General features: G+C 48.0%; 1 protein-coding gene across 2 annotated transcripts in view; it reads left to right on the top strand.

Annotated features, from left to right (window-relative positions):
- NELFB (negative elongation factor complex member B) overlaps positions 1–2,574 on the top strand; it is a 27,172-nt gene extending 24,598 nt beyond the window's left edge. For both annotated transcript variants that reach the window (XM_025211209.1, XM_006029684.2), the window contains 2 exons: positions 1,253–1,361; positions 1,609–2,574. In XM_025211209.1, the coding sequence (XP_025066994.1) occupies positions 1,253–1,361; positions 1,609–1,746 (247 nt within the window). In that variant the 3' untranslated portion in view covers positions 1,747–2,574. The remainder of the gene's footprint in view (positions 1–1,252; positions 1,362–1,608) is intronic.
- The last annotated feature ends 10,385 nt before the right edge of the window (positions 2,575–12,959 follow it).

Genomic DNA, 12,959 nt, shown 5'->3' with positions numbered 1-12,959 from the left:
TCATTTTGGCATCAATAATGACTCCAAGATCCTTTTCTGCCTCTGCACTGACAAGAAGGGAGTTCCTCAGCCTGTAGGTATGCTGCTGGTTCTTCCTCCCCAGGTGCAGCACCTTGCACTTGTCAGTGTTGAAACCCATCCTGTTCTCATCTGCCCACCCCTGTAACCTGTCCAGGTCCAATTGCATCCTATTCCTCCCTTCTAGCGTGCCCACATCCCCCCACATCTTAGTGTCATCAGCAAATTTGAACAGGGTGCTTTTTACCGCCTTGTCCAAGTCACTGATGACGATGTTGAACACTGCGGGTCCGAGGACCGAGCCCTAGGGGACCCCACTGCCCACATCCCTCCAGGTCGAAAATGACCCGTCCACCACCGCTCTCTGGTTGCGGCCCTCCAGCCAGTTAGTGACCCATTTGACTGTGTAGGTGTCGACGCCACAGTCCCCTAGTTTTTTAATGAGAATGGGGTGAGAGACAGTGTTGAAGGCCTTCCTAAAGTCCAGAAAGACTACGTCCACTGCTATACCTGTGTCTAAGGATTTTGTGACCTGGTCATAGAAGGCCACCAGGTTGGTCTGACAGCACCTGCCTCTAATGAACCCATGTTGGTTGCCCCTAAGCATAATCTCCCCTGCTGGCCCCTCATGGACATGCGCCAGGATAATTCTCTCAAAAAGCTTACCCAGGATCAAGGTAAGACTAACTGGCCTATAGTTTCCTGGGTCCTCCTTCCTCCCTTTTTTGAAAACGGGAACCACATTGGCCCTTTTCCAGTCCTCTGGCACCACACCAGAGCACCACGAGTGCTTGTAAAGCCATGCCAGGGGTCCCTCAATGACTTCTGCCAATTCCCTCAGCACTCTGGGGTGGAGATTGTCAGGACCTGCTGATTTAAATATGTCCAGTCCCTCCAGAAGTTCCCCAACTAGGTCCTCACTGACCCTAGGCCTGGGTGCACCTCCCCCTCCCACTAACTGTGCATCCCATTTCTGTTTTGAACATTAGAGAGAGCTTCAGCATTGCGCTTTGTCAGTTGCACAGAAAATGTGTTTGTCTGCAAAAAGATGATATTAATTTCTTGGAAGCCTAAGGCAGGATTCATATAATATAGCACACAAGCCATTTTTCTACAAGTATTTTTAGTGCTTGACTGTAGTTACTCTGACAACCATTGTAACTTGTGCTCTAAAGCGTAAACATAATATTGCCTGTTTACATTCGTTTCACCACCTGAAAATTGCTCTTCACAGAAAGGAGAATGTACATAGACACGTGCTAAGATTGCTACTTCACCTGCATCACAAAATGGCACCTACCAAATTGGAGTCGCTCCAGAAGTCTTTGGAACCTACTAAGCAGGTACGAAGGGTTACTAGAAGAAAGCCATGTGCAAATTAGCAGCTGCATTCCCTGAAGTTGCTTAATGGAGCATGTGTTCTGTTTTAGATAGCAGCTTTCAAAGCGTACATAGTTCTGACTTAATTAGATTATAACCTCCTCTTCCCACTTTCCTCTGTGTTGAAACACTCCCTGTAATTGCAGTATTTAGTGCACTGCCTAACAGCAACTAGAATAAAGTGTGACTTTTTAAATTCTTATTCTACAGACTAGCGAGGCTGTGAAGGATCTTTACAACCAGCTCAATGAAAAACTGGAGCTTCGCAAGCCCAGCCCGGCCCAGGTGGCTGAGACACCTTCCATGGAACTGCCCTTACCGACTGTGCCCACCCCAGCCTCTCTCTGAGCCGAACCTACAGTGCACTGGTGTGATTTTTTTGACATAGAAGAACTAGCCTTGGCAGCCTGTATGGTGAAGCAGTTTCAGTGCACTGTTAAGTGTTTTTGGCTACAGGGATGGAAACTAATCAAGACTCACCGAACCTTTCTGAGGTGCGACCAGCAGTCACTGCAGTTTGCTTTTGGTTGTTGGCTGGGGCTGGGTTGTAGACTCAGTCTATGGCATATTGCAAGGATTTCTTGTAGATCCAGTTAACTCTTAACTGTGTATTTTTTCAAAAGAAATAGATTTATTTTTAAGCTTGATATGTTATTGCAGTTTTAGATGTAACAATTTTATGAGGTGATAAATATAAAAACTCAACTCATTTAATCAGACAAAAGTAAACTCTTGAGATTGAGGCATAATTTCTCCCATTGCTCCTAACTTGCTTCTCTAGGTCTATAGGTATGCTGGTATAACTATATAGTAACAGAGTCCCCAATGAAGATGTAGCAGATGCCAGCATAACGGGCTTTTCTGCTGACAAATCTGTGTCCACACCAGGGGTCTTGTTGGCCTGGGTACATCAGCTGCAGGAGGTATAGCTTTTGTCATGTTCTTAAGTCAGCATAGCTGTAGAACTAGCAGACGGCTGCTTCTGAGTTGAAGATGATTGCTTTGAAATAACTTTGTTCCACCCTTCTTGATTACGAAGGTGGGAAACATCCACAGCTACCTCAAAAGGAATCATAACTTCTTAATCTCAAACGTGAGTTTCATAACAAAGTCCAAAGAACCAAGCCACTGCCTCAAATAAAAGAGCTTTTAAAGAAAACTTTGAAGTAATTTTAAATGATTCTTGAGGCAGCTAAAGAAAACAACAAACCCCCTCCAAAATGGAGTGGTAGAGAAGAGTGTGACAAGCCTGAAATCCCATGCTGGAGAATTAATCAGCGTCTAATGACCCATTTGCCTTTGCTACCATGTGCTAGATGTATTCCTCTTCCCCCCTTGTGCTTACTAGTGGTGAAGCTGAGGGCAGTGGAAGCCAGTGTTCAAGGAGGTAAAATGTAAATATGCTGGTTACAGAGGACTTGCCTACCTGACATAAGAAGTGCTGGCTCTAAAAGGATGTTTTGTGCAACCCAGTCATCTGCCTGAGGAAGATAAACTGGAAAAGATATGTGTGCGTGTATGGGGAGGCTCTATCAAACATGCAGAAGGTACTGCTGGTAGCTGGACAGAAAATCAGTGTTGTCCTCATGTATTCAGTAATGCCAACTGTCAGGAAAACGTCACGAGACTCAAGATGTCTAAGTCAAAATAACTCCAACTCACGGTCTCCTAATCAAACCCTCAGATCTCCAGATTTTGCCAGCTGGTAAGTCTGTGGGGAGGAGAGGGAAGGGGCAGGTCCTCACAGTGAGGGAGGGAGTGGAGCAGGGGCTGGGGTGAATGGGGCCCTGTGGCTGGGGCAGGTCATCCAGAGGCATGCAGGGGCAGGGGATGTGACTCCAACTCCCTACAGCTGCACACACCCCTGGGGGAGGCATGGGGGACACAAGCTCCCACGGGTTGGAGGCGGGCTGCCTGCTGTGGGCTTGGGGCTCTGTGCCCTGCTGCTTTTGCCCCGGGAGCTGTCGCATGACACCAGTGTGCTGCCTGCCACTGGGCAGGCAGGGGACACACCGCGCAGCCAACATGCCCTGCATCCCCTGCCTGCCTGCCAGCAGAAAACACACCAGCATCACACAGCTGAGCTTCTGGGGCAAAGGCAGCAGGGCCCAGCCCGCAGCAGGCAGCCTGCCACTGGCCCACGGGACATGTTTCCCCACCCCCATGCCTCCCCCAAGGCTGCGCACTGCTACAGGGAGCCACATGCCCCCCCTGCGCCTTTGGGTGACCCGCCCCGCTCCACTCCCTCACTGTGGGGGGGCCTTGATCTGCCCTTCCCTTCCACATACCAGGTGAGTGCTGTCTGTGTGTCTGCCTCTCACTCCCAAGCTACAGCCCCCTGAGCCCTGCTACTGCCTCTCACTTCTGACCCACAGTACCCCACATCCTGCCAAGGTGTGCAGGAGGACCTTCCCCAGGCTTCACCCCCCCACACACACCCATAGCCCCCCAGACCATCACAACCCCCACCCACACACACTTCAAAAGTAGCGTTTCATGATTTACAGGCCAATCTCTTGATTTTTTTTTTTAAGAGTTTATCTTATGATTTTTGTTTGAAGCATGGGGACAGAGAGTTTGTCTCATGATTTTTGACAGGGTCACAAACAAGCTTTAAAAATGAATCAACAAACTTTAAAAATGGGTTCTCCTTTAAAGGAGAAAAACATGGGCAACCATGGCTTTTCCCTTGCAGGCCAGGCTGCTTGGGGCCCCCCATGCCCTCCACACACCCACCTTCTGCCCCACACTGTGGGCCTGGGGTATGGGGGTGGGGGGCAGCGGGTTGGGAGTGAGGGGCACTAGGTTGGGATTGGCCATCCATGTTTACAAATGGGTCCTGGTACAAAGAAGTTTGAGAACCACTGGTCTATGGGAAACAATCTCTCAGGCTGAAGACCTTTCTTCAGACATGGGGTGGTGCTGCTGAGCCATGTCAAAACCTGCCTCTAGGACTGTCCTCTTTTCTAACTTCATTCCTTAAGGGACATGTCAGGGAAACAAAGATTTTCTTAATAAGTTATTTTGCTTTGAAAGCACTTGAGAATTACAGATGGTGTGTGTGATCTCCCCCTTTCTTTGGGTTCAATTGTGTCCTATGTTGCAGGCTGAGCAGTGTCTTTTGTGCCTGTCCACTCTGGTGAGTGCTTCCAGGTGGCAGTGATCATCACCAGCTCCCCAGAGCAGACTTTATTTTGCAAGTTGGTGCTCAGTCCCCTGCCACTATGGGGCTTCCCCCAATCCTTCTCCGTCAATTGTGCTGGCCCATTTGCTGGCCTCCTGTGGAGAAAAATCATTGTTCGGAGGGAGTGGAGTAGCTTATGAGTATTTCATATTCATTGTCCCTGATGAGCTTGATGGCTTTCAACAAGGTGATAAAACTCCTTTTCTGGGCCAGTAGTTGTCCTCAGGCAGTGCTCAATACTCAGTGACCTTCACAATTAGATACAAAGTATTTCACTCTGTCAACTCCATCAGAAATATCAACATATGCAGTGGTATATTTTGCCAAAAAGAAGTATATTTTTCAAAACAAAAAAACCAAACCCTTTGTTATGCACCTGCAGGTATTTGCACCTGCAATTTATCATACTGGTATTCAAGTTCCTGGGGACATCTTCCAACTTTAAGTTCTGATGAAATGATTGAAAGGAACAGCATCACTTTTGGAAATTTTATCTGATGATTTTATTATTTGCATTGCATTATAAAAGGGAGAGAGAGACCCCCTTCTCTGATCATGATCTCCAGGCTCCATTCAAATATAGTGACTAACAGCTCCCACCCCAAAGAGCTTACAGTTTAAATGATGTTGCAGTGACATAATTCATGAAGGCCCAGTAGCCTTTGCCGGTAGAAACAGGTTTTGAAAATCTGCCTCGCTTCTTTATCAACATGTTTAATTGATCTTTACCCAAACGGTCCCTGGATAATTGTGAGAGACAATAATGCCCATTAATATTTGTTAGTTAAATTTCTCTTCTATAACTGCATCCTGGGCATGTCTACACGAACACATTATTCGAGATTAGTGCAGATTACTGTGCAGTAAGCATCACCGTCTACACATGCAGACGTTTACTAGCTGCATCTGTATGAGCTGTTACTGCGGAGTCATTTAGTACAGAGTTCCCTGCCCAGCCTGGAGCTGGCTGGGACCTGCCTTTGACCAGGACAGTTCCTGGCCAGCCCTGGGCTGTGCAGGGAAGTCTGCATGTGCAGCCTGGAACTGGCTGGGGATTGCCTAAAACAGGACAGTCCCCAACCACCTCCAGGCTGTATGTGCAGACTTCCCTGCACAGCTGTGGTGCTGGCCAGAATCTGTCCCAATCAGAGGCAGGTCCCAGCCCCATGCTTTGATCAGGTGATAAAGGTGTGGCCTTGGAAAGAGCTGCGGGGGAGCAGTAGGCAGAGAATCCCTGCCCAGCTAAAGGCTCATTGCTAGCTGCCCCACCTGTGGATCAGGGCAGGGGGCTAGGAACTACCCCTCCGCTGCCGCTTTTTCCAGGGCCAGGAGCTCCCTGCAGCTAGGGCAGGGGGACATTGTTGGTGCCCAGGCTCCAGTGGTGGAGCATGCCCCAGCAGCAGGCAGCTCCCAGGGGCAGGGAGCAATCTCTGAGCCCCCACCAAAAAAGTGCTCCCTGCCAGCCCCTGGGCTAGTACTCAGGGGAAACAGAGCACCCCCTGGCTGCTGCAGGGGGCCAGTGCAGGGCTAGAGGGGGTGGAAGCAGACTGCTACCAAGAGCAGTAAATTAGTGCTCCTGCATCCTCACATGTTTAGATGCCTGCCTGGGTGGGTTTACTGTAGAGAAATTTACTTTAGAGTAAATCCACCCTGCAGCATTTGCACATGTAGATATGCCCCCTGTAAAGAGGCTTTGTTCTCAGATCACAGCAAAGGTTACCTACTATCAGAAACAGGTCTTTCCTAAATCTCAGCACTTGCTTTTGAAAAACACCGCTAAGCATTGTGCGAGTGCCAAAATTGTATTCTTCTATGTAAGATAATGCATCTAGAAGATCTCTTTGTTTACCAAGTCTTCATAAGATATCGTTTTCCCAATTGTAAGTACTCAAGTACCAATGTAATAATGGACGTTAATGCCAAGACTCGCAGAGTACTTTCATAAACACGTATAATCACAGCTTTGGTAAACGTAAATCAGGCCTCCAGTATACTAGAATTCTTTGTGTGTCAACGAATAGGGGTGAAGGAGAGCTGCTTGGTATTTATTTAGACTTGCAGAAAGCCTTTGTCAAAATTCCTCACAAAAGCTAATAACAAAGGTAAACAGTCACCTGCTGAAAGGACGGGAAACTGGCTATGGGACAACACCATATAGGAATAAAATATCCCTTTTCAGTAGAGCAGATGGGTTTAACAGTAAGGTGCCTCAAGGGCCAGTTCTGGAACTGGTACTAATACTTTTATGAATGATTTGAAGAGGTTGAGGTGCAGTGAAATGGCAAAGAGGCCACAGTTACTAAAGTTATTCAAGTCTGGAGAAGGAGAATGCCAGGCCTCAGGTCTGCACAGATGTAGTTAGGGATTTTCTGGAAGGGCTAGATGTTTTAAAATCTGCAGGCCCTGATGCCCTCTACTCACGGGTGTTGGGAGAGCTGGCAGGGGTCATTGCTGTGCCCTTGACCCAGCTGTACTAGCGATCCTGGTCCACGGACCAGGTGCCTGGAGATTGGAAACTAGCTAATGTGGTCCCCATTTATAAGAAGGGGAGAAAGGAGGACCCAGGAAACTATAGGCCCATAAACCTTACATCGGTCTTGGGGAAAATCCTTGAAATAATTATCAAGGATCACATCTGTGAGGGGCTGGCAGGGGAGATCATGCCCAGGGGAAATCAACATGGGTTCATCAAAGGCAGGTCCTGCCAGACCAACCTGATTGCCTTTTATGACCAGGTAACTAAATCCCTGGATGATGGTGTCACCGTGGACGTAGTCTTTCTGGACTTTAAGAAGGTCTTTGACACTGTCTCTCGCCCCATTCTCATTAATAAATTGAGCGACTGTGGTGTTGATGCCTACACAGTTGGATGGGTCAAAAATTGGCTGATGGGGTGCACCCAGAGTGGTGGTGGATGGGTCATACTCAGCCTGGCAGGATGTGAATAGTGGGGTCTTCCAGGGCTCGGTCCTGGGGCCTACATTGTTCAACATCTTCATCAGCGACTTGGACGAGGGGGTAGAAAACAGGTTGTCCAAGTTCGCCAATGACACCAAGATGTGGGGAGAGCTAGGCACGCTTGAAGGGAGAGAGAGGCTGCAATTAGATTTAGACAGACTACGGAGGTGGGCGGATGGTAATAGGATGGGGTTCAATGTAGACAAATGCAGGGTGCTGCACCTGGGGAGAAGGAATCCACAGCATACATACAGGCTGAGGAGCTGCCCCCTTGAGAGCACAGAGGCGGAAAGGGATCTTGGAGTCATTACTGACTCCAAGATGAACATAAGCCGCCAATGCCAGACCGCAGCCAGCAAAGCCAACTGCACCTTGTCGTGCATCCAAAGATGCATCTCAAGTCGGTCCAGAGAGGCGATACTCCCCCTCTATGCAACGCTGGTCAGGCCACAATTGGAGTAGTGCATCCAGTTCTGGGCACCGCACTTTAAGAAGGATGTGGCCTGCCTTGAGAGGGTTCAGAGGAGGGCCACCCGCTTGGTTGGAGGGCAACAGGGCAGGCCCTATGAGGAGAGGCTGAGGGACCTGAACCTGGTCAGCCCTAGCAAGCGGAGGCTGAGGGGGGATTTGGTGGCTGCCTACAAACTTGTTAGGGGAGATCAGCAGCAAATAGGAAGGGTCCTATTCCCCCCAGCAGCACCTGGGGTGACGAGGAACAATGGCCAGAAACTGCTGGAGAATAGGTTCAGGTTAGAGATTAGGAGGCACTATTTCACTGTTAGCGTGGCTAGGATCTGGAACCAACTTCCTAAGGAAGTGGTCCTCGCTCCTACCTTGGGTAAATTCAAAAAGAAGTTGGACGAACACCTGTCTGGGGTCATGTGATCCCAGTGTGTGCTCTGGCTAGTGGCGGGGGGGTCAGACTAGATGCTCTGTTCAGGTCCCTTCTGACCCCAAACTACTATGAAACTATGATACTCTTTCAGGGGACGTGAACCACTATAATTGGATAAAACAATGGGATGAAATTCAGGCTGACATGCCAGCTAATATACCATTGGAGGAGTTTATACATCCAACTTGCTGGTTTCTAAATTAACTAACTGCTGAAAGGAGGGCTGGGCTTCCCTGTCTCAGTTTAACAAAAATAAGTTCAATGTGCAATGGCAGATAAAACCAAACATGTTAGAATATATTAAATCAGGAAGAGAAAGACCTGTAAAAACTGCCTTTATATAAGTTGATGGTATGTTTTTTAAATACTGTGTTCATTCTGGCACCCCTGTCTTGGGAAAGGGCTGGAAGGGGAGGGGAGAGGAGCTAGTGATGGAGAAGTGGGTGTGGGTTATTTTTCCTGTTGAAAAATGAGAGCCACGGAAATCCCTTTTGAGACTTCCCCTCAAAGTGCTCAATTAGAGTGCTCATAGACTATACCTGCTTGCTTGCTTGTTCTTAGCAGCTGATGCTTTGCAAGGTGATTTACTTGCTGCAGCCAAACATTACTTAAAAAGTAGCTACTCACTCATTAAAGAAGCATGGGTAAATCGAATTAGAATTGTCTGTTCATACAGAAGTGTACAGTTGAACATAATTGACCGCATTGCCTCTCATAGAATAGGAGAATAGTTTATAAGCTGCCTGCTTTTATTTCCCCCTGATCCTCTGTGCTCTCGATGTTGAACCACTTCCACTGCTAACCCATACTGGCAAAGTGCACAGCTTGCTCAGAAAGAGCAGAGGCAGCTCCAGGGCTAGTGGGTCTAAGGGTTTGCTATATTAATCTTTGTAGTCTGAATTCATGCAGTAAATGGAGAGGAATGACTGTCATGAGATGAGTTACAATGGTGTCCCAGTGGAAAGAAATGTATGAAATCAAGACAGACAAGGTTCCTTGGGTGAATTTGATATCTTTTATTAGACCAACCCAAATGGTTGGAGAATAGTTATTAAGCAAGCTTTCGGGTTCAAAAACCCTTCGTCAGCCTAAGGAAGCTTCAGCAGTTGGTGTGTGCTCTTCCTGGATGGAATGAAAAGGAAGAGCACACACCAACTGCTGAAGCTTCCTTAGCCTGACGAAGGGTTTTTGAACCCGAAAGCTTGCTTAATAACTATTCTCCAACCATTTGGGTTGATCTAATAAAAGATATCAAATTCACCCAAGGAACCTTGTCTGAGTGTATTTGTGGCATATCAGATGTGTTCTTTAATCTGTATATCCATTAACAAAAGTGGGCCAGGGTTCAGTAGTTTGCCCTGGATTATTTACAGATTTTAAGGCCAGAAAGGAATCATTAGATCACTTAGTCTGACTTTCTGCATGGTGCACAGCACTTCATTCTGCTCACCAATGTCTCAGTAAAAATAGTTTTCATTTAGTCTAAACAGTCACTGATTTAAATGCACCTATTACCTTTTGTGTTTAAAACATACCTCTGCAAATCTGCAGAAGTTGCATGCACACAACTTCAATAGTTATTTATTTCCAAATTCAGGCACATTTCCTGTCCTGTCAAATCAGCTAGGCTCTCAGCTAGCAGCCATTAAAACATTGAAACTATTATATCCTTGAATTGTAGAGGTCACAGTCTCTATAAATGTCAATTGAAAAACATAGGGACGGTAAGGAAAGAGAAAATAGCTCACTGAAAAGTCTGTGAAGGTGTATTAAAAAAAAAAAGACAAACCTGTACTTTAAGTTAGAAGCTGAGAAAGCTAAATAAGAAAATGTATCATGTCCAAATAACTGCTACCTCATCTACAGTGTTTTTCCTCCAAAATGTCAATGTGCTTCCCAAAGGAGATTAGCATAGCTCTCCCATTTTATAGATAGGGAAATTGAAGCACAGAGGAAGTGACTTCCCTGCACTCTCTGCAGGACAGTGACAGCTCTGAATAGCCCCTTGTCCTCATGCTTTGCAGTTCAGGTCTATCCATGAACCCACACTGTCTTCTACTTCACTGTTAATTGGTGCCAGGTGTCTGCCGCCTCCTCACAAATTTTGACAAAAGGCTCAGCCAGGGAGGCAACAAGTCTGCAGTTTCATTTGAATTGAATTCACATCGAGTTTCTGAATGAATCTTTGGACTCGTCTCATATTTCTTCTAGTGTTTGAGCTGCTTCCTTAGGAGGGGAAACTGCAGGGCAACAGATCAGAGCATGGAAAAGGAAGATCTTAACAAATCCAGGGGAACAGACAGGGAGCCAGAGCTGCTTGCACTGAAAACAAGGCTGCCTGAGAGATAACTTGGTATCTCAATCCATTGCTGTGCTGTTTGGGACACAAACTGCAGTCATGAGCCTTGTCTGCTCCGGCAGGTATCAACAGGAGGCCCACAGTCTGCATGGGAGGGACTCTTCTGTCTATATTGCAAGGAGGAAAACATGGCTGTGGTGAAATCAGACGTTAAAAGCCATCAACGTTTTGTATTACTTCTGCTCGCAGGCCGCAGATCAGTTGCCTGGTGTAACAGACTGCTACTCTGAGAGAAGCAGCCCAGAAAGGGGGCACTGCGGTCCAGGCAGCTGCAATTGGGTTGCCATAGTAACTGGTCAATGAGCTCAATTAGCAGGCACCTGCAGGCCAAAATAATCTGAACAGAAGGGGCAGGGCCCTGGGAGGCATATAAACCCAGGGCCTGAGCTAGCCAGGCTGTCTAGCCCTGCAAGCTGCAGGGCTAGGAGCTCCTGCTGCTAGGGAATGCTAGATGATGTGCTATGCTGCCTTGGAGGACCAGTGAGGCTCTGGGAGCTTAGCCAGGTACCAGAGGTGAGGGGAAGTTTTACTTTTAGAGGAGCAAGCAGAGGACTGCTTCCCCTTTTGTCGATGTTGGTGGGCCCAGACGGGAGAGTTTATGTTCTAGCCACGGGGCTTACTGGTTGGTTACAGTTCATGCTGGTGGTTTGGGCTGGGACAGAAGGGCAGAATTTGGAGGTCCCATTAGTGCCCTAGGGGCATGTAATGGCTTTGAGCCCTGACGGGGGCAGGCTTAAGGCAGAGTGAGACAGGGGCCTGGCACCCAACAGGGCAAGACTAGAGCTGGTGCCCTGAAGCCAGACCTAACAGAAGGCCCAGAAAAGAGAAATGGAGTGGAGGCCGAGGAAGTCAAAGCCCCGACAAGATTGGGATGGTACAGCAACACCTGCAAGGTATGGGGCATGGGTAGGTCCAAACTGACCAAGGAATTAGCCCCTAGGGCTTATTGCTGCCCTAGGGCATGAATGGGCAGAGAGTGCTCATGCAGCTCAGGAGCTGGATCAAAGTCGGCGGTGCAGGATGGGCCTGCTGGCTAGTGGATGGGGTAAAGCTCGCTCTAGGACTCGAGGCAGCCTCCCTTTCTATACAATAGGTACATCAAGGTGTGGTTGGCAAGAAGGAGGTGAGAGTACCCCAGAGGCAGAGCAGGACATGGGTTGTGGAGCCACCTGAGACCTCATAGCTGCCCCTAGGACCCCAACGTGTTACACATGGGTACTGTACAGATGCATAACTAAATGACAGCCCCTGCCTACCCCCAACCAGCTTGCAATCTAAAAACTGAGACAACAGAAGGATACAGCTGACTGGCAGTGGGAGCACTAATAATAGCAAGGATAGTCCTCCTGGAAAGCAGTGGTCACAGCATAGCTTGATCACAGTCAAATGTGTGGCAGGAGAAATTACTGAAAAACAATGTGGTGGCCTTGCATGTGCTTTGTGGAGCTACTGTCATGTCTGAGGGTGGCATTGGGAAGCGTGTTTATGCCAGAGTGAGGATTTCATAACCACACTTCCCCATGCCACCCTCAGACATGACAGTAGCTCCACAAAACACATGGAATGAAATTCTGTCCTCTCTCTAATGGAGTGGGGGAGACGCCAGGTTCAGGCATCCTGGTTAAGGATCAGTGATGCAGTGGACCTAGTAACCCTAAGGTGGACCCCTTCATACCTTTTTTCCCCTCTTTAAAAACACTAGTAACCACATCATCGTGCACTCCTTTCCTGGGGTCCTGTAATATTGCAAATGGGGAGCAGAGAGTGATGGTATCTGAAGGAGACTGATGTGTGAGAGAGGGCAGGGGGAACCTATCCGGGGAACTAACAGCGAAGAGCACAGCCACGCTCCTGCTGTGAGTTCCTCAGCTGAGAAACCACCTCTGGTTTGGCCTGCATACACATCCCGTACAACACCTTCTCAGGACCACCAGCAACTCAGAGGGTGAACTGTAGTAGCAAAGGCACAATGGCGCATCTTAATAAGTATGCCTTGCTGGTTAGTGGACACTAGAGGGCAACCAGCTCCTGGTCTGCAGTCTGTTCTTACCTGGGAAAGAAGGACCAGATCCAGGAAAGAATGAGGTGCCTGATGCTTGCTAGGCAGCACCAGCTTTGCTACTGGACATGTGAGCCACATCCAGATGTGCAGGCACATGCAGTTT

The sequence above is a fragment of the Alligator sinensis genome, unplaced genomic scaffold (assembly GCF_000455745.1).
Source record: "Alligator sinensis unplaced genomic scaffold, ASM45574v1 scaffold323_2, whole genome shotgun sequence".
Classification (NCBI taxonomy): Eukaryota; Metazoa; Chordata; order Crocodylia; family Alligatoridae; genus Alligator; species Alligator sinensis.
Note: the sequence above shows the minus strand (reverse complement) of the source record. Positions and strands in the feature narration are given on the sequence as shown.